Source organism: Pezoporus occidentalis, unplaced genomic scaffold (genome assembly GCF_034315485.1).
Source record: "Pezoporus occidentalis ecotype Australia unplaced genomic scaffold, CSIRO_AGI_Poc_V1 ctg108, whole genome shotgun sequence".
In the NCBI taxonomy this organism is placed as follows: domain Eukaryota; kingdom Metazoa; phylum Chordata; class Aves; order Psittaciformes; family Psittacidae; genus Pezoporus; species Pezoporus occidentalis.
Window position 1 is genome coordinate 30,609 of NW_026912865.1, and position 22,205 is coordinate 52,813.

General features: G+C 35.3%; 1 protein-coding gene across 10 annotated transcripts in view; it reads right to left on the reverse strand.

The window, feature by feature from the left end:
* Positions 1 to 22,205, reverse strand: part of HECTD1 (HECT domain E3 ubiquitin protein ligase 1) — a 59,287-nt gene that overhangs the window by 8,523 nt on the left and 28,559 nt on the right. For 3 of the 10 annotated variants that reach the window (XM_062622795.1, XM_062622768.1, XM_062622774.1), the window contains exons 14-33: positions 19,651 to 19,926; positions 19,467 to 19,543; positions 17,879 to 18,013; positions 17,503 to 17,649; positions 17,039 to 17,133; positions 16,513 to 16,618; positions 15,506 to 15,640; positions 15,281 to 15,420; positions 14,532 to 14,855; positions 13,927 to 14,093; positions 13,577 to 13,753; positions 10,028 to 10,864; positions 6,781 to 7,002; positions 4,924 to 5,057; positions 3,294 to 3,450; positions 2,242 to 2,464; positions 1,521 to 1,575; positions 1,096 to 1,278; positions 546 to 756; positions 377 to 462 (exon numbers count right to left, since the gene is read on the reverse strand). In XM_062622795.1, the coding sequence (XP_062478779.1) occupies positions 377 to 462; positions 546 to 756; positions 1,096 to 1,278; positions 1,521 to 1,575; positions 2,242 to 2,464; positions 3,294 to 3,450; positions 4,924 to 5,057; positions 6,781 to 7,002; positions 10,028 to 10,864; positions 13,577 to 13,753; positions 13,927 to 14,093; positions 14,532 to 14,855; positions 15,281 to 15,420; positions 15,506 to 15,640; positions 16,513 to 16,618; positions 17,039 to 17,133; positions 17,503 to 17,649; positions 17,879 to 18,013; positions 19,467 to 19,543; positions 19,651 to 19,926 (3,887 nt within the window). The remainder of the gene's footprint in view (positions 1 to 376; positions 463 to 545; positions 757 to 1,095; positions 1,279 to 1,520; positions 1,576 to 2,241; positions 2,465 to 3,293; positions 3,451 to 4,923; positions 5,058 to 6,780; positions 7,003 to 10,027; positions 10,865 to 13,576; positions 13,754 to 13,926; positions 14,094 to 14,531; positions 14,856 to 15,280; positions 15,421 to 15,505; positions 15,641 to 16,512; positions 16,619 to 17,038; positions 17,134 to 17,502; positions 17,650 to 17,878; positions 18,014 to 19,466; positions 19,544 to 19,650; positions 19,927 to 22,205) is intronic. The other 7 variants (XM_062622826.1, XM_062622818.1, XM_062622804.1 and 4 more) reach the window with 5 other exon arrangements.

Below are 22,205 nucleotides of genomic sequence, written 5' to 3' on the forward strand. Positions count from 1 at the left end.
AGCTTTATGTGGAATGTATAAACCGTAAGATGTCTGAACCCTAATACAATTAACTGCCTTTGTTACAATGCCATCAGGCAGACAAACAGATACTACACTGTAACACTGATGTCTGGTGCAGAAAAGAACCCAAACATTATCATTCCTAACCAAAAGACGCAATTCTATCACAACTTTCTTCTTGGCATGTTTGAGATTTCTTTTTCAGACTAGTCTAGATTTGCTAACACGTCCCAAACATAAGGAAGTATCATATGAAACAATTCAAAGTCAAAGCGGCAAAGCAGCTAAAAATTTTGAAGAAAGGAAGAGTACAACAGGGTATTTAAAAATGGTATTAAATACATGAATTGTCCATAATACATTAATGTAATACCTCAATCTGTTGCAGAATCTTGGTAGTAATTTTTTTGCTTGTGAATTCATCTGGTGGGAAGTTAAACTGAGGATGCTCATCTCCTTCTGAAAATAAATCAAGACAATTTTTTTCCTTTATTTTGCTTTCATTAAAGCACTTAAGAAGCTTTGCTATATAACTGACTTACCTTCTTGAGAAGTTCGGGCTGTGTAAGGGTCACTGGCAACTATATACAATATGCGAAGTAACTGCAGAACATCTTCTACTCCACAGGAGTTCTGCCCACTGCCAGCTTTGGCCTGAGGTTGTTCCTTTGCCAAACTAAGGATATCGGAATTTTGAAAAGTAGACATGGCCCCTTGATTTAATCCAGATTTTGATCCATGTTCACAAAAATCCTGGAAAAAAGAATCGTTAGGAATGAAAACTGCCCGTGTTATATCTTTATGACTGCGCACTCAAAATTAATGATTTGAAAAATCAGGGTGGTTACTGCATTTAACCTCAACACTTAGTTAAATTGTGGGTGGTTCAAATCATGATTCAAATGCATTTGAATACAAATTAAGAAAAGATACTGAAAAAAAAAAATAGCAGCAAAACCTAAACTTGATATTGGCATGTGAACATTCAACTGCCCTATCCGTGGCATATTCCTCCTCCACAAGAATCTTTAAAGCTGCAAAACAAAGCACACAGCCGTTCATAATAAAAAAAGTTTGGATGCAGACATATACCTTGTATGCAGCTATGAGCTGGGAACAATTTCTGTTTTTCCTAATACTTTTATTAGTGCCGGTTAATTTCCAGTGGCGCAGGAAAGCTGAGTCTGCATTCTTCTGCAGGTAGGTTATCAAGTCATTCTTTGGTAATTCGTCAGTGCCAAGGTACTGCTCCACATGCTCTACTGACCAGCAACCCTACAACAGGAACCACCACATGTTGGGTTTTCCTGGTTGTAAAGTCTTTCTGATTTCACATGCATTACACACTGTCTTTTTTAAAGGAGCATGCATTTACAAATATACTCACTCATATCCTTTAAGTAACTGACAACTGTTAGTTTTTTTAATGTAGCATTTCAAAAACTGCAATAAGATTTGTTTTGCTTTTGTTTAAACTGCCACAAAAACATAAACAAGGTCACAGAATTAAGTCTTACCATTTTTCCACTTTCTTTCTCTTTATCAGAATCCTTCATTTCTCTGTACATGATTCTAGATATCAAAACAATCAGTTAGTATTTCATATTTGTAGCACATCCTCTAAATTCTGAAGTTATACATTGACTTTTAAACATCAATGACATTCAGATAACATGAACTGAAACAGCAATAGCAGCTGCTTGTTGCTGCACAGAATATCTGGGACACCTGGTGGGGCAAAGTTTTTAAACTCATGCTTCATCTTCATGATGCTGATGTTTATCTTGCAATGTATAATATATGTTCCCTTAACTGAGGTTCAAGTAATCAAACAACCTTCACTGTGCAAATTTCCCAAACCAACTTGAGGTTCATTACATATGTACTAACTCTTTGAAACGCTGAAGTCCTAGTGTAGTTTGATATGTATTATAACTTCAGAGATGCACACATTTACAATTATTTCTCATGATTTCTAACTAAAAACCAGTTTTGATACAGCATATAATTTTTGACACAACGCAACTCAGAACAGGTGCATCACATGAGCACTGCTGAGATCCGGAATCACAGCACTAGCATTAAAATCACTAAGAACATCCTGCCATAAATGCAAGAAACACTGATTCTAAAACGTTGCTTCCTTCAGATGAGGAAGAAAAAATTAACATTGTTTCACACCTGTTTCCTAATTCATCACACTGTTCTCTACACAGAATAACCAACTTGTGAGCTTACGTGTATGTTGGCTCCCAAATACGTCTAAGTTTGTCAGATTTCACATTGCCATTACAGGAGAGCTGTAACAACTTCTGTACGTAGTAAAAGATGGTTGATCGAAAATTTGTTAGGGGCAGTTCTACTTCTCGAGTTGTCCCAAGGCCTGAAACTTTCAAGGTAAGTGCTAAACGTGGTGAAGGCATGCACTCAACCTCTTCCAAGAGTTCTGAATGAGGTGTACCTGCATGGGAAAAATAATTTGAGAAACCATTAATAGAAAATGTATAACTTATGACAAGTTGGCTTAAACATTAATGAAGTGGCTCAGTCTAAGGTAGTGTGAAGACTTCTTGCACACATGCCAAAGAAACAATACTCAGTTGTAACGATGAACTGTATCTAGGGGATATAACTGCAGTACTTTGTGTGAGTAAAGCTAACAGGAATTTCTTGAAATCTCTAGTGATCCTTATGTCTTGATAAGATCACCTTTAATATTATCAGAGCACATACATTCTTTCCACACACAGTATCTTCCTATTGTATCGACTCCTTTCTGTTCACCAAAATGAAGGGCTGAGCATCTCCAGATAAGCTAAACCTATGTATTCCTTTCTGTAATGAACACTGACTACAGCCACACTGCCAAACTAAGGAGGAAGGTGCTGTGCTGCCGGTCATACAGACTGCTCAATTACTGTATTAGCTTTCTCACTGCCTCTGATTTGGACTATTTCAACAAGCCCTCCTCAATCAAAGCAATTCTGGGTAGCTCAACACACAGATTTACTTCCTGCAGGTGGAACCAAACACAACAAGGGATTTATCACTAATCCAAGTTAAATTCATAAGTACACTTATTTTACACTGCTCTTTAATTTACTTTTCCCTCAAATAATGCTGGAACCTGCAGAGGTAGATGAAACTCTCCATTCAGAGAAAAGCCACACAGCCAGAACAGCATGTTGTACTGGTTAATAGTGAAAGGAACCCCAGAGCCCAGTGGGCCCTTAACAGTAAGTCTCCATCACAAAACCAGATCAAATACCACAAAAATCTTGTCAGCATACCTGGTGGAGGGATTTCTAGGTCAGTTGTCTGTTGAACATTAGTACGACCAGGTCTTGGATCGAAAGCAGGAACCAGAGCAGAAAACTGCCTTTTCAATACATAATCATCATCCCATGTTCTTCTACGGCCTCCTTTGGTTTCATACTCCTCCTCCTCCTAACAAAGAGGAGTAGTAGTTTATTAGATTCTGCTACAAAGGATCATTTGCTCAAAAATTTTAAAGTTGGGGAACACAGCAGTCACGTAAACTAAAACTGGCACAACGGGTTATCAAAGCTGCCATGTAGCAGTATTAGTTCCATTTAACTGGTCAAGCTGGAATCAAGAGAATTATCAAAACCACAGATGTACAGAAATCAACATAAATGGGCTAACCTAACAACGGGTGTATTTACAATTTCTGGATAGAATGAAACTGTCCCTAAAGTACCAGAACACAGGGAAATACCAAGTATTACAGACCAGCAAACTTGGTGCACATGTTTTATGTATTCCACAAACTTTGGAATATCAAAGATTCAAATAAATCAATGGTATCAAAATAAGTACGTTATTTTTTTCTCAAGACAAAAAGGGTTGTTTTTTTAAAAAAAAAAATGTACACATACATTGATATATAATGTATACACATTTTATCCAAAGATTAAATCAAATAACAAAATACCGGAATTATAATGGTAGGAAGAAATCTAATTTTCAATAAGCTTTAGCAAATGTTGATTGCTTATGACTTTCCTACAACAAGCTTTTAATCTGTTCAACTCCTCATTGAGAGGAATTATATAGTGTATCAGAGGGAACAGGACTGGAACTCAAGAAAGGAAAATTTTCTTTTTCAGAGCCAATTTGTGCTGTGGAATCTTAAGTACAGATTAATGAAGCTATTTCTGCTTCTTCCCACGAACAATATTAACTTCTTTTAGTAATTTCTGAAAAGTGATCAACAATCTGCAAACTAAGGTTATTGTTTACACTGTAGATCCACTTAAGTAGCATTGACTTTTCCACTCCTAGCTTCGTATCTTTTTGCAGAAGGTGAAATAACTAAATATTTAGTAATGTACCTGAGTTTCTATTAAAAGCATAATCACAGTAGATTAAAATGCTAGGTCTTTTGGTTCCAATTACTGAAAGTTTGCAAATTGATTACAAGATGAAGTTTCTATAATTCCATAAACCAATTTTATATTTATGTAACAAACATTAGATTATCATCAGTGAAGTCTTTTTCCTCTTAGACCTTACAATATCCATTCTGATAACCTCAGTGGTGGTAGAAGACCCAGCATTATTCATAACACTAACAGAACCACCAAATGAAAAGCAGAACTCACAATAATGCAGCTAAGACCCATATAGACTAACCCTAACTCGATGGGCTTTGTGTTCCCCTTCCTGCCCCCCCCCCCAAATTATTTTCTCTGCCTACTTAAATTATTACAGTTTGCTCCACATAGGCCTACAGTTAAACACATCCCAGAACTGTACCATTACAAAATTCAGTGGCCCACCCACAAAGTTAAACAATTTCATGAGGCAGTGAACTAGTGACCCATCATTTCTACTCTCTGCTAACTTGTTCCTACACTGCTTTTAAGATGTTAAAGAGACAAAGTTATCATACTGTACCATAACTTCCTCATATTCTTGATCATCTTGGTTATCATCTTCATTTTCATCATCTTCTTCATCTGGTTCAGGTAGATCCTCATCATCATCTAACTCTGCCAACAGAGTACTAGCTCGGCAGCTATCAAGAAAATCTATAACACATAAACATATTAACATAAGGAACAAAAGCCAAGAATAACTTTTAAAGCAAAATTTTGAAACTTAAAGAATAGGAGTATTGGGAAGAATGAGAAAGTAAGTCTCACTCAAACAAGAAAAGAACTAAAACATTGCTTATGGCATTGTAATAGTAAAAGCTGTGATAAGAACACATGCCTAACAGAAAGTTCAGGGGTCTAGTCAACAGCGTAATTAACAAAGCACTTAACATTTGTATGAGTGATCGCCAGAGTGATCATTATCTCATTTGCTTATATCAAACATTTTATAGCTACACTTATTTAAAGTTACAAAACATTGCAAAGAAATGGTACATACACGTATGCTATCTGAGTCTATGCCCAATTAATTTCAAAAAACAGGCTAGCAATATAATTTCGACTAAGAATGTATGGCTCAGACCTCAAATTACAATGTAAAGGACAAATAGAATAAATATTTAAGATTGATATTCTGAAAGATTTGATTGCTAATTAATTTCTGTAACAAGAAGCTGAAGACAGATACACAGTTCAGTTTCACCCATCTACTACTAAGACTGAAAAGAAGACCACCCCCCAAAACCAGAAAAGAAGTTCACAGCAATCCAAGGTGGACAGGGGGGAATCTTTGAACTTTTACATGTCTATACACACATAAATTAACTGTAACACCCAAACACCCTCTGAATTTTTGCCAATGCTCCAACGGAAACTTTAAGGTAAGTATTTATAAACAGCTGTTTTATGATATATTTTAAGAGTTGTTACTTAATCAAAATGTCAAATGACAGTTAATTAAAAGAATAAAGGGAGATGACATATGCAGACCACCTCCAAGCAGCTTATTTCCAACACCCATTGAAACTACCAGATCTTTTTTCAAGCAATTTCAATAGGCAACAAAACAGACAACAACCAAATGTTAAGCAAATCAAGTATCTTTTCTTTCAGGAACATGTCACAATCCAATAAACTTTACATTAGAAAGCATTTTCCAGTACCTAGCCCAGGTCTTTCCTGACTTCATTTCATCAACTTGATTCCTAGATATTACCCTCCTTCTTAACTAGCTATTCTTTCACAGTATTAACATCCTGCAAATCACTTTTGTCCTAGTGTCTGTTTCTAGAGTATAGTGCTCACATAACTCTGGATTTTGTTTTGGTTTGTCTGGATAATTCCATTCTCCATGGCATTTTAATTTCTGTGGTCTTTTCAATTTTTGCAGTTACTATTATAACATTGAGATACTTGGAACCTCATACTATTTTAAGTGGATAATGTGCCTACTGTCAGATGCTTTCCGATCACCAAGTAATAAAAGATACCTCAGACTGAGCATGTAGCTTATACAACACAATGAGAAATAACATTTTGATTTTTATTACAGGTTCTTAATGCAAACTGCATTAGATACTAAACTTATTTAAGGAAAAGATTATGTGCCTAAATAAACTATACCATAAATAATAACAACATGGGATAGAAACAGCTGGGAAAAAAAAAAAAACAACAAACCTGAAAACAAGGAAATACTACTAATGTTAACATTATTTTACTTACTGCCTTAAAGAACTAGTAACATATGAACAGCTCAACTTTCAAATACTTTTCAGTAAATAAACTACTACATGAGAAGGTCATAACAATGGGAGAAGAGAAAAAAAATAATTAATGGGAAGTCTGCTTACATTCATTTAAAAATGAAACTTACCATATAAAGAATATTCTGCCTCCTGACCTGTATCGCTCTCACTAGATGTTGATGTTAGGCTAGTAGTTAGAGTATTACTAAGCGACTGACCAACAGATAAAACTGTAGTTGCTGTAGCTACATTGCTGCTGCTAGTAACACTGGATGTAGACATGGTCACTGTTGATGTGGTACCAGTTGTAGTCAGATTAGGAAAACTTTGGGCACCCATAAGAGGAGAAGCTATAGATAAAGATACGGTAAGATAAAATAAATGATTTGATGACTGGAAGAGTACAATTTACATGCATGACTCCTATGTTGAAAAACATATTAGGAGTTGAAAAATTATCAGATGTTACAATAAAGGATAACAGATAAGGGGGAAGGGTTTCCCAGTGCGTAAGTGCACCTACAATGCAGATGCCCACTTCTGAACATATTCCCTTGCATACATTTAAAACAATAATTTCATTAAGCAAATCCCAAAATCCCACTGTAAGTCTGAAATTACTTCATTTTCAACATATTGAAAGTATTTCTGAAATCTGTTACTCCAATGCTGTGTCTGTCTTTAAGCCTAAATGGTAATTTAGCCTATAAACAGCAAAATAATCAAAATTATACAGGTAAACAGAGAACAAAACATAAGACAAATGTGAAACTTGTCATTTTTAGGCATTTTTCTAAATTTCTTAAGGCAGCTGTGACTTGTTATCTCTGACAACTATCAGCACGTATGCTCACAATGGGTGACATGCCTGAGTTAGCAGTACTGTGAAACATGTGACTTAATACCTTACTTAGGCTGGACTACTTATATAAGTAATTTTCAGAATAAGCAAGCAACAACTAAGGCTACTGCACATTCACTGTCTAAAACACAATAAATTATTTTTAACAACTGAAGATATAGACTAAATTCACTATAAACTCAATGGAAAGAATTTCAGGTGGTGTACCTAACTATGAGTTCTACCTATGTGCAACTACACATTTACATTCCTATTTCAAAACATTTTCTCATGCTTATCTTCAAGTACAGGTGATAAACCACATTTGCATGTGCAAATCTGAGAGGTCCCCTATACTTAAAAGTAAACCTTACATTTTTCAATCTACCTTTTCTAAAATTTATCACATGCAACTTTTGCAATCTTAAAGTCACTTTTGTTACTGCAGCTTATGTAAACTGAGGCACTGCTTTCTTAAAAACATAATGTCTGAATTTCAGACTATTATTATCAAGGTTTGTAAAAGGTTACTACACTTGAAGAAAGATACAACAAAGATTCTTTCCTTCAGTGCCTGCACTGTTTCTATTTTTGTTGATTGTCAGATACTTTTTTTCCTTAGAAACGGAAATAACAGACTGCAAATACAAACATGCAAACAAAATATCAGCAAAGGCAAACCAAGCAGGTATAGCACTTGAAATTATTTCTGTGCATGGGGAGGGAGAGAGTGAAATTTAAATTTAGCGCTATTAATAACCTCATCTCTCTGGAAGCATGAAAATTTTCCAAACCAAAAGGTTTTTCTTTTGTTAAAAATTTGAAAATAATTTGTTCAGTATTTGTATTTTCTACGCATTTCTAACGAAGAACAGTAAACTCTTTGCTGTTAACAATAAACAGAAAAAAGCCATTAAGTGTCAGCATTTCATTTGCTCTGAATTCAAGACCAAATTGAAACTGGCTACCCTAAACACCACTTAACTCCTGGAAAATACCTGTGATTTTAAATGCAACCACTACAGGAAGTCCAGAAAACTTACATCTGTAATCATGATTTCAGACTTGACTTGAAGAGGGTTCAGGGATGGAGTGCAGCTTTTTCTAATTGGGGGCATATGTGTTGATTAGATGTTTAAACTCGGGCAGACCGAATAAATAAATATCTAAGCTTTTTACAAAGCTCTAGCAGAACTTCAGTGACATTGCTCAAATTTAGACTCCAATCTCTTTTTTAGGGCACAATTTCCCATTAATAGTTTATATTTGCATAAAACACAATACAAAATAATTCCAACATGAGGGACAATTTTAAAGTATATATATATGTTTTAATATTAAATCCAATTTTTAGTTTGCCACATTCTTATTTCTACTTCAGCAGTGTATGATATCAAAATACTGAAGCTAATCACTTTCTGGGAGAAAAGTTTTGCAAAGATGCTCTCTGCCCAAGCTGCCCTTGGACAGAGGGCATTCCCTGCCCCCCAGTATCACAAACATTCCCTGCCCCCCAGTATCACAATTTGAACATAGGAATACACTCAAAAATCTCCCCAACAAAGAAAGAAAACACTACTCAAAAACATTTCGGAATGCTAAAAACAAACACCACATTTTAAAGTAAGGAAGCACAAAAATCCTAAAAGAGCCTGAAAACACAAGTTAAGTGTGTGTATTTCTGGCTTGGGTAATTTTTACCTTTTCTAACTTGCCTACCTCATGAAATATAGCTCTCCATTTAAAATACTATCACTCTCACTGAACAAAATACTTAACAAGGCTGGCTGGCTAGCAATTCTAATGGGAGCATCTCAACAAGCAGGTTTAAACAACTTGCCTCCTATTACCTTGATCCTACATATGATCTTCAAACATGCAAATGTTAATGCATGTACACAATGCCATTTCAACTACTTTTAACTATAAAATTCCTGACACTTAACATGCCTGAACAGTTTGCTGATATAAGCCCCAATGACCATACCACCTTCAGAAAACATGCACAGTATTAGAGTACACCAAGTTATTCAGCCTGACACAATGAAGGAAGCTACTAAAATTTCATCGTACTGCAAATTTACTCTTTTCTTTCTACTGTGTTCTTAGCTCTTAAGCTCAGAGACTTCACAATATGCACAAACTGCCTCTCCTGAGGAAAATGGAAAAGTAACAGAAACAAGCACATAAATGGCAAGTATGCAATATCTACCCAGATCAGAAAGCAAGAGCATTCCACATTAGCTACTGTTCCTAGTCTTCCAGCCTCTTGATCTAAACCATAGTCTCTCTCTTCCTAAACATGTAATAGACCTATCTGATGGGTATAACACTGTAATCTGACATAACAGGGCAATGTAACACTTTCCAGCTGACAAACTCTTGTGAGCTCTTCATGAGTTCTACAGGTACATACAAAGTCAAGGCTGCTCTAAGTTCATTCTCTATTAGGGCAGAAGAATTCAAGCTTTTTCAAGTCTCAAAGTAAAAAAAACAACAAAAGCTTCAAATAAAAATAATCATAGGTTACTTACTTGCAGTACTCATTACATTTCTTCCCAAAGTATTAGTATTGTTATCACTGCTACTTCGGCTTAAATTCATGTTGTTTGTGGCATTGGTACGTGCTATGTTTGCTACTCTTCGGACAAATGACTCCAGACTAGAGGTTTCGCGAGATGATAAATTAGGAACACTTGCACTAGAGCTCATCGGTGCCCCAGCAGCCAACAAAGAACTGACTGAGAGTCTATTACTTGCTGAAGAGCTTAGCGGTCGTTGGGAAGCTGCTTCTTTATTAGTCAGTTCGGAGACTGAACTCACATCAGGAGAGCTTACACTAACAATTCCCATGGATATAGCACTGGACTCCCCAGGAGTACGTATTGAGTTATCAGGACCTAACTTCCTCTCTGCATTTTCGTTTCCCATGTCCACTGTTAAGGTGCTGGTGCTTGCACTGGAAGACGACCCTACGTCAGCCTGAGGCACACTATCAGCGGAAGACAGAACAACAATTGGTTCATGGACGTCAGTGCCTGAAACTATATTTTGCTCCATTACACTTTCTGATCTCCGCTCCATTTTGGTCGAACCCAAGCTGATGTCGCTGCTACTGGCCACGCTACACACAGAACTGCTGCTTCCTTTTCTACTTGAGGAGCCTGCAGCAGCAGTCGTCTTGTCTGGACAGTTGTTTTTCACCAAGCTGCTCCATGACTGCGTTGTGCCTGAAACAGTGGATGAAACAGGTTTGGGTGATGCCGCTGAATCAGGGTCGTACCCTGGTGCAAGCTTGAGGTCAAATTTTCCTTCTGCGCCCATACGGTAAGAGTTAGAGCCACCAGCATCCCAGGTGACATCAATCCAGCCTGGAAAGGGACAGGAGTTTGTGAGATCCAGCAGAAAGCAGACAGGAGCGTGTCAGACAGTAGCTCCACAATGTGGGATCAGCTTCTCATAAAGGCTGCATGTCTGAATTACTAAAATTGCTAAATAACCTTTAATGCCAATTAAAAAGAAAGTGGTTAAACCTAAATGATTTGGTATTTTAAAATGTTGTTAATATTGAGGCAGCAATATATTGATCAGCCTCTATCTTCAGGGTCCCAGAATCCAGCCAAAAGTAAAGTTTCCTCCAGGAAAGAGCCTGACTTACTAGGATCTCTCAAATCTTTATTATTACATTCTCTAATAACGGAAATGTATATTAAGATGTATCCTAACTTTAGTAACATCTGTCAAGAAATCGTAGATCTTGAGAGGACATTCTATAATGTGTTTCTTTGCTGGATGCTTGTGGATAAGCATATTTACCTGACAGCAGACATTTGACTGAACAGATTAGTTTGGGATTTCTTACTATTATTATTGCTCTATAAAGTGAAATAATTAATTTACTGATACTCATCCTTTCATTTCAGTAATTTACACAGACTCAAACATTCTTACTCATAGGAAAAGGCTTACAGTAGTCAGGTAAGGACTGCTTCATGTGAGATTTCAAGGTTGAAAAAGAATACATTTCACAGAATGAAACTTTATATTGGGACCGAAGACTGAAAAGAGATGCTATTCTTCAATTCCTTTAGTAAAAAATTATTTAGAGCACCAGTATTTTTTTTAATAGTTAAGTGTTATAAATTTGCAATAATGAGGGTAACATGCAAAATTTAGCAGCCCAGGACAGAAAAAGGGGCAAAACAATTTATTTTTGCTTCTCTGAGTATGTACCATGATTTCAGAGTCACCTAGAAAGATTCCTTCTAACATTCGTATTGTATGTTATCTGTAACAGAATTTGTTGTCAACGTTTTAACTGATACACATTTTCTTCAAAAAAATAAAATGTATAAAGCTCAATTATTTTCTGTAACTTCTGACAAATTCAAAACTAGATGTCTGGTCCAGATGTACACACATTTTTCTTTAACAAGAGTGCTAACTTAAAGTATTTTTTTAGTACTGCCAATTACACTTTTATCTTATCTTTACCCAAAAGTCTTGCCTTCTAGACCAAAACAGAGTATCAGAGGTAATTTTCTACTTAGAAATATCACTCCGGAGGAAGAGTATTTAAAATGGATAAAGTTTTCAGATAAAAGTCCCCACATGAGCAGGTTTACATCACTTTATTTTTGTATTATTTTATTCCATCTTCATGAGCAATAACTGAGTAGCTTCATGTCACTAACCCTTGAAAGTTGTGAAGCAATTCTGAAGTTTTTACTTTCTACAGTTTATCTGCCTTGCTTATTAAAATAAGAAAGTGGCTTCATACTGCAATTACAGTATCATTTTCCCCCTTTATGAATATCTGGACAGGGTATTTTGCAAAAGCATAACTAACTAACTATTCTTATTTTGTACAGTTCCTTCCCCTAAATTATTAATTACAAGCAATTTTAAATCTGCATAACTTTTTAATACATATACACTTGGAGAATTGCTACTCCATTATTATAGTCCTAAAACAACTCAAGATTTGTCTAAACTTGTGAATAATAACAAAAAGGTCAATGGGATACTATTTTCAAAATTCTATTTAAAAGACAACTGTGGTAGGAATAAGAGTCTGCTAATGTGTTTCACATTGTTTGGCATCATCATCTATCATTGATAAAGGAACCTCAATTTCACCTATGCTTAAAAGGGAAAGCTTCACTGAAACACAGGAATGAAAACACTGATTTAGTAGAATACTACTCACCAATAATACCTAAAGTCTTCAAAGTGAGAATGTAGCTATGGATACTGTTGCATCTGATAAGAACAATATAGAGATGATGGAAGAATTCCCTACAAGCCAGCCTGAACATCTTAAATAAGATTCAAAGTTTCAAAACATTAAGACATTGTACTTTGGACATTTCTCCATCTTTGCCAGCTGACAACCCAGCAAACTAGAAGAATTCTTAAAATCTGGCTAATAATGAGCTTAAGAGTGGCTGAAGATGCTTCAGAAACAAGGTAAGTTTTATATACCCCTAAACAGAGGGAGAAGGGGGAAAAAGATGGAAAGCATGTTCAGTGGACAATATCATCACCTCTTCTGGAGCCTCCTTAGTATCTTATCTTCCTGAGCACTGACTTCCCTGACTAATGCAGGTTTTTTTTTTTGCTCCTTAAGTTAATTACTTTTCATGCTTTTATTCGAAAAAAGTAGCTACTTGATCCCAATGAAGCTAGCAAAGTAGGAAAGGTACAGGATACAACACAAGTCAAGAAAAATATTGCAAAGGCTAAGCTAGAAGGAATGAAGATGGCAATTACAGGTTTTGCAGGCCCAAAGCTTAAATAAATTCACAGCAATCTCCTTCATATACTTTTCTTCTTTATAATAATGTCTAAATAACAATTTGGTACGTTAATCAAGTAATGCTTTATAAAACTTTCACTTACATTTTTTTTCATGCATTAAAAAGGAATTTCACAAATGGACCACAACAGTTGTAGCATTTGAGTTCCTCCTCCCCAAAACATTCAACTTCAAGACACTACAAAGGAAGTACTTCAATGCTACCCCATTCCACATGAACTAATTATGCTACAGGCCTTTACAAAATCAGGCAATTTGTGCTCACCATTATGCAATTCTCCTGTAACAGTGCCTTCACCCTGTGGGCTTCCATCCTGATCTCTCCATTTCCAATCAATTCCTCTGATCACACGAGCTCCTGGAACCATATATTTCAACACCTGAGAACGGACCAGACGTCTTTGCCTTCTCAGATTTGCTTCAGCTTCTTTAGCAGCTTTTCCTACAAGAAATGTAAGAGATGAAATGACTTAGAAGTACTGAATGGTCATAATCTTTAGCCTATTTCTAAGCCAAGTTCCACTGTAAAAGTTAACCTGCTTTTTCACACTGATTTTTATATTGTATGTTCATTAGCATTCTAAGAGAACAAAAATAGGATGTACACTTTCTTACCCAGCTGATCTTCACATACTCCATTCACAGTGCCATAAAGTTCAAATCCAGACAGGGAGAGGTAGTGTGTTTGCCCACTGGCATTCTTGCCCATCTGTTTTATTCTAACATGCCTCCAACCTTGTTTCTCATCTTTTGGAGGATCTAAAGGCCATGTTGCTGTAGACCTTTACATTCATCAGGGGAGAGGGAAAAAACAAAAAAAAAAAAAAAAAGGGAAAAAAAAAGATGAAATAAAAAAACCTTAGTACCAAAGTGAACAAAACCATAATGCTGATCATTTATGGATAAAACCAGAAACCTGCCAAGAACACAAGGTACATTAAACCTACTAACACCAGGGACAAACTCTGGTTGAGTACTGGTATAAATGCTATCTCAGAAAAACATCAAATGCAAAATTTATAGTGACAGAAAAGCATAAATTCCATTATGTGAACCATAGAGACCTTATGAAACACTTTCGATCCAATCCTTGATAACTTAGATCACCTGCCATTCCTTTATATAGTTACATTATTACACCTACAGAACACATTAAATTAGTCTACAGCAAAAAAAACTGAGCTCAGTTTTATAAGAAATTATAAAATACACTGACATACCCTGGTTCGTTGAGACTACAGTCATCAACATGCGTATACAACGTAGTCCAGTTCTGTCCATCCTTAGATACCTGGAAAACCCAATTTCTGAGAGCAGATCGTCCATAACCTCGAGCATGGCGTAATGTGTAAGCTGATGGAATAACCCAAAGGCCAAGATCTATGGCAAACCAAGCATTCTTATCATCATTAGTATGACAATTGAGAGCTGAACTGTCACGGCTTAGGATGTCTTCTAAGCGGCCATAAGGCAGATTTCTTCCTTCGGAGGACGTAACCACTACTAACCCATAGGCTGCTGGATTTACCCACTCATATGCAGTTCTGTATTAAAAAGAAAAAGTACTGTTCAATTATTATTTACATTAACAAACAAGTAACATTTGACATTTACTGTAAATTACGTATTACAGGTGAGTTTGTTACATCACATTACTACAGTGGTTTTAAAAAATTAGAAAAACAGAAAACATAAACCAACAACAACCATGGCAAACAAAAACAAAGACCAAACTTCCCCACCCCTTCATTTGTAAGCATACAAATTTTCAACACAACTTCAGAGTTTGATATTTTTCATTATTTATATAGTGCAAAAATAAACATATTTCTATTGATCCACAGTAAAATTAAAGATACCTCCCATACCTAGAAAAACTGTACATTTCATTTCATTATGAATTCTCCCCACCCATGGATCACAGTTCACTGTGTCCAGCTTCAAAACATCTAGCTTTGAAGGAACTCACTTTGCATTTGTTCCAATCCAGTAAATAATTCCGTTTTCATCAAAATCATGTTGATGTCTGAACACAAATGTCTGGCCTTCACGGAGTTTTCGTACAAAAACAAATGAAGCCCTATCAAAGTCGTACCATTGCTTTGCTACCTACATGTGAATGAAAAGAAACCAAATATTATAGATTCAGAACACAGCCATTCCTTGTCAACTCCGTGTGTGCTATGTTGCTCACCATTTTCAGGAGATACTGTTCTAGAGATTCAACAGTTGCCAGTGGCTCCATCTTTAGCATTCTACCAGTTCTATCTATTAAAGATGTCTCCCCTGAGGAACGTTCCAAACGAAACCTCAAGCGCCGTGTTAAGATCTGAAAGGGCAGCTCAACATTAACATTGGCTTTTCTGATTTGGTTTTGTCATTTTAAGAAAAGCAATATATTTCATTATAACAGTTTCAGTGGTGTATCAAGTATTTTTATTGTGCAAATAAGAACATCATATTCTAATTTAAAGCTTTAAAAAGTAATTTCCTGGTGCTCCATTTTTTCAATTAACCAAACAATTCTTTAATATGACAGTCTATGTATAAGCTAATATTTTCTCACTCTTCATGTTTTCATTGCTTTTCTTTCCAAATCTTGTAGACTAGCAACTACAATAATACAAAAACTGAAAATGCTTTTTTCAAAATATTCAATAGCAGAAGTGTTTTTGCAACTTTATGCAACTATCTGCTAATAATGGAACATCAAAACAGAAATACTGAAACTTCACTGCCATCTTGCAAATTCCTGAAGTATGATTTCCAAATACAGAAAATTAAGACTTGAACTGGATAAAAACAAGTACTGTTTTTAGCCAAACTGCAGCTTTCTGTTTTTAAAAAGCTGCTAATCCTGCAGATGTCTTGTATTACCAAAAATTATACTGCCCTAGAAGGGACCCTTTTAAATGATTATAGCCCACCACTAGTCATCACAAATAAACATGTCTTAGAATCGTCTTCAAAAAAATGCTAGTTCATGCTTAATAGGGGCATATCCCCATATAAAGAGAATAATGCTTGAAGGCAAACGAAAGAACAAACATTATCTCTTCAATCAAAATTTACTTTCACTTCACAGTGTAAAAGTGGCACCTTCAGGTTACATGTTAGAGGAAACAGATGCTAAAAGGTCTATCATTCTTTACCCAATTCTACCCACTTTTAAAAGACGTACTTCATACAGACTTCATTTACCTGAAGATTATACGTAGATCCTGGTGTATCATACAAGTGGAGAGGTAGACGTTCGATAGATTCTAACACTGCTATCAACTTCCGAATTAATGCAACGGCTGGACGACTGTGTGAAAATGAACAATTACCATATTACCACACAACAAACAGAAAAAAATCCTACACTATCTCAGGGAATAGTACCCAGGTGTAGCAAGTATCCTGGCATGCTATTTCTATTGGTATCATCTGTTCTAGTCACAGGGCTACAGCACAGCGAGAAAAATATTAGTCTGCACAGTGATGAACAAGACACCTTTCTATCTGTCAACAGATGTACATTCAGTACACTTGACTCCTATAGACAGAAGTAATTCAGTAACATTTTCAATTGCTACTTCCACAGCAGATGCTGTCTTTCAAAGTCCAATTTTCTTTTCCAGAGATAGACAAATTGAAAGGGAAAGAACAGGGTTTTTTTGTCTTTAAGCTATTTTAATCATACCATACTGCTTCACAGACGTGAAGAGTTCTGTTTTGCTTTTACCTTTCATCGTCTTCATTTTCACTGAATGCTGTTTTGAAAACGTTTATTCTCTCTACCAGTTGACTACAGTCTTGCTTCACATCTAAATCAACATTCTAAGAGAAAAAAAAATAAAATAGATGTTACTTTTAATACAAAGCAATATATTAATTCTTCACACTGGCAGAAATATCCCTTCAGTCTCTTGGAATTTCCCATTTAAAATCTGTACGTGAAAAGCTAAATTATATCAGCCATGAGAACTGACCAGTGTTAAGATTTTTAATGGCTTATTCAAACTAATCTGTCATAATGGCATATGTTCAACAGGTAGACCACTAACTGGAGCAAGTCTGCCTGATTTTCATCAAGACAGGAAATAGCCATTGTTTATAATAGGTTTTCTAAAGTAAGGCATATGGCTATGTTATTGGGGTTTTTTTTTAGAAAGTTCTTCTTTAGAAACTTATGTTCTATAAACTCACATTATTTAAAACTGTAAGCAATGACTGAACTAAGCCACTACTGCACATTTCATATGGAGAAATAGTATTCTCATCCTTCAATAACACAATTAAGTCTTCCAAAGCAGTCTTCATTAAATCTCTCCAAGTATTTTCTCCCTCAATACACTGGAAGACAAAAAGACAATTACGGTGAAACAATGTAACAGTATTTCCAATTGCTTCATTTGAAAAACAGTATCCCACTAAAGTACATAACCAGGAATTACAGCATTAAAACCCCCCATATTTCAGACAGATATATTGTGACTTCCCTCTGTATCATGACAGACTGATCTGAATATCATTATGTGATTTCCACTGACATCACACGTTATAAATTAAAGGAGGTACTTACGTGTCTGTTTGTGTGAAGTTCCCATGCAGACTCTAACTGTGTTGCTATGTTCCTCAGTGTTACAACTACTCCACGAGGCATGCTTTCAACAGCTTTAAAATGATCATCGTACAAATCTCTTGCCATAGTGCGTACCTAGAAAATGGATTCTGATTGTCAAAAGTCATACCTTACTGCAATGAGACTACCGTTATTCTCCAAAATACTAGAAACACGGCCATCTTTTATAAAGAAGTCATGACAGATACAACAAACAGGGAAAAACTGAAAACTATCATACATCATGAAAGGCAAAGGTTGTGAAAGGCTAAAAGTACATAGAAATACATGGAATCTTACTGAAACTCACAGAAATTAAGCTTACAAGCATATATTAAACTACAGCATAAAGATAAGAGAAAAGATGGGACTCGATCTTTAAATCTGTTTCACTACAACTCTATCATTGATCCGCTAATCGTTTTAGAGGCAAGATTAAGGAGATTTTATACAGTTTCTGAATGCTTTATTCACATTCCTTAAACCAAGTCACACAAAAAGTCCTTATGTGACCTTATACTAAGAATTACTTTTCCTATAAAGTATGGATCACACAAGATACAGATCAGATAAAATAAGTTCTTATTAAGCAACATCTTGCTTATAAGAAATGTCTCCAAAAATCTTTCCTTTTCATTATCAGGATATATACAACAATACATTTCACAAGCTTCTGAGCTACACATTGCAATCTCAGGTACAAAAGTGCACTGCCTTCCTTTTATCATTCCACCTATCCTCATTCATGCAGTATTTTAATTTTCAATTTAGTTTCACATTTCCTCAGACATAAGTGTCCTTACATGATGTGGATTTTTGGTACAGAACATATCAGCTGCACTGTTAGAAACTGCAACTGCAAGAGAGGTCAAGACTTCAGATTAGCTTGAACCCTTGGCATCAGCTGGCCACAGAACATACATGTTCTATTTACTGATTTTTGTAAAAAGCTCACTATTTGATTTCTCAATCCCCCCCCCCCCCCTTATGAGGGGAAAAAAAAGAAAAAAAAAAAGGGGAGGGGGAATTTTAGAGATGCCTAAAATCAGGGCATTTACACATTTGGATTCACCAGCACAAGTTTTTCACAACAATACAGACTTCTCACTTCCATCCCCTTACCTGTCACAATATCCAGTCTAAAATTAATATCTAAACATAGTGAACAGAAGTAACATGCCTCTGATACAACTGTAGTACTGATCATAACATCTTCTCTTTTCATAACATTTTTTCTTTTATTAAAAAAAAAAGAAAAACCTACAGAATTATACAACTATGGGTCTGAAGGATTGGATTTCCTTGCATTTTTTAAAGAAAAATTGTTTTTTCTCTAGGACAGCACAGAATTTGCCAAGACTGTTGGATAAAAGCACCTGCAGAAGTGCTTTCTTGCAAGTGAAGTTTTCCCCTTCAAGCTTAGCATAAAACTTTATCCAACTGAAAACAGAGATTTTAATCCTCTACGAAGAAACTACAACTCTATAAGCATATTATAAACCAAAACAAACTCAAATTTTAAGTATACAATTCACAGGTGCTCACGAACCTTTTGCTTTGTCTTCTCCAGTTTTGATTTCAGCTTTCTTCCTCTTTTGCCTGTCCAGCCTGTCACAAATTCTGACCCTGCAATGTATTTTCAGAAAAGTCACAGATTTCTCACTGCTATGAAAAGCAAGAAACAGAAAAATCTATCTCATTTACACTTGCTCCTACCTGCACATAACACATACCTACATACTTACCCAAAGAGGTTTCAGCTGTAAAAGAATGCTTTGTTCCTCTGTTAGATTCAAACACAAAACCTGGCAGATCTTCTTTCAGGATGGTAGCTTGCTGACCATCGGAATTGTGAATAGCAATTTCTCCTTCCTTTAAACAGGTGAGTGACCAGTTTCCTACAGTAAGTTTAGTTGGCCCTGGTGCCGATAAAATTGGCTGGCTTGTGGTAGATGGTTTTACTTGGCTTCGAGCTCTCTGCAGCTTCTCAAGGAACTCACTCCTACTTTCTATTTAAAAACAAAAACACGTATTTTTTTCTTCCCACAATTGTTTCAACCATCACATCTCTCAAACTTTTTTTTTTTTCAATTGCGAGAGCAAAACAACTGAGTACATTCAATGCAAAATTAAGTTTGAAATTAAGGGTCTTAAAAGTGTTCTGAATTTCTTCCCAGTATATTTCTGTGCTTCAATAGTGATTTATTCCATGATGGCATCAAAGTGGACAACTCAATTCTTTATCAATGGTGCTACTGACAGATGTATTAAATCATCTTCACAATTACAACGGGAAGATCAAAGAAATACACTGTAAGCTTTTGGTCTTGCAAAAAATAACTTATCTTTTTATGGCCAGCATGAACTATTCACAAAGAGAGTTTTTAGGACTAGGCCATTAAATGAATCCTCCAAGAGGAAAACAGCAATCAACTTAACAGCTTAAAGCAGGTGGACAAAAGATGTTGAAGACATAAAAGCCAAGCAAAAAAATATATTTAAAAAGTCTGACAAGCAACATCTGACAAAAGCAAATTTGAGCTAACAGCTGTTTGCTCAGATTAAATGTCACAGAGGCAACAAAAATATTTTTTTATAAACTACACTAAAAACTTTTCTTCATCTCCTTTGTAGAACCTCTAAATTCACCTCGGAGAAAGAAATCCACAGTCATGCTACTTAATACAGTGACATTAATGTACATGTTCCTATTCCTTCTTTAGTACAGAAATTTTAAGGCCTTCTATACTTCTGAGAAAAACATGACATTAAAAAAAATACTAACTTAATGGCACCACACGAGACTTGATTAGGACTTAATATTTACATGGAGATATTTAACAGATGAAAAAGATATCCAGGTTAATCTAGCCTAGTTGAAATTATTCCAAACAACTACCTCAATTTTTATTAAATTATATTTTGAAGTCGTTAAAAAAGCTGGACACTACATTGGAAATGTTAATTAGCATAATTCCAGAAAATTTAATAAGTTCGTAATTCAAAAAATAAAAATGCCAGTTAAAATAAAAATTGCAATAACCTCATTAAAGATTACATCCAACTTCAAAGTTAACAAGTATCTTTTACCTTCAGCATAGTGATTTGATAAATACAACTTTTATAGTCCACGCACTTGTAAAATTGCTGTTTTCCTTTTGCTGCCATGACTTAGGCTCTAGGTTTTAAAATGCGCCATTTTCATTGTTTTATAATATAAAAATGAACAATCTTTATGCAAAAATATATATGCACTCTTGAGGCATAACATTCATTATTGCTTAAAATTCATAACATCCAGAGAGGTTTATAAAAAGAACTGTAAAATTTCATATGCAAAATTAAAATTCTATTAATGGAACTCTTCCAGATTTACATAACTACATTTTAACAGATTTATTATATAGCACATTGCACTGAAAGTGAGAGGATTACACCTGATTGAGAATAATTTTGGGTTCCCTTAGACAGATTTTTGGAACTCATCTAAAGCTTCACAATTACCATTAAATTTCAATTTTTGCATTGAACTTTCATTTTTTCTAAAAATTCAAACAAAACAAGGATTAAGCTAGTGGAGAGGGGTAAGTACAGACCTTTAAAAAACCTTCACAGAATCTATTATTTCCCCCTCCCACCACAACCCTGATCATGCGATATGCACTAACAAATTCCATTACTGAACCCTCTATATTCTTGCCAGTGTGAAATTACTGGAAAAGTATACCATGAGATCAGTCAGTAATGATTTAGTACATCAGAACATATAGTATAGTTCAGGACTGTAAGATACTATTCTGAGTCTATATTGTATGGTAGTAATTTTAGTTACTAAATAATAGCTTCTTATCTCCTTAGTAAAGAGGCTGCTGCACACACTTAGAGCTAATGGTTAAAGTTCAGGCAAATTACACTGCAATGTCAGCACTCAGACAAAAAGCCGAAGAAGCCTCATTTAATCCTAGTTAGCTCCTTCACTTCCATAATATCCATGCTAGTTATCTTCTTCAAAAACAGGATTTATTCAATCTTTTTAAGAAGACTGACATGAAAGTATGAATCATCTTAAATTCTCAATCTGACTTTCAGTTTCTCTTCACTCCAGCTTCATCTGAACTGTGTCCATTCCACTCATGTTGCAAAGAAATAGTAAAATATCATCCTCACACCCACATCATTTAGGAAGAAGAAAGCAGAATTGGTATCTAGGGCCTATGAGCATTTAAGAAATTAATCTCATGGATCTTCAAATTAAAACATGTGATAAGCAAGTATTTTATCACAGAAA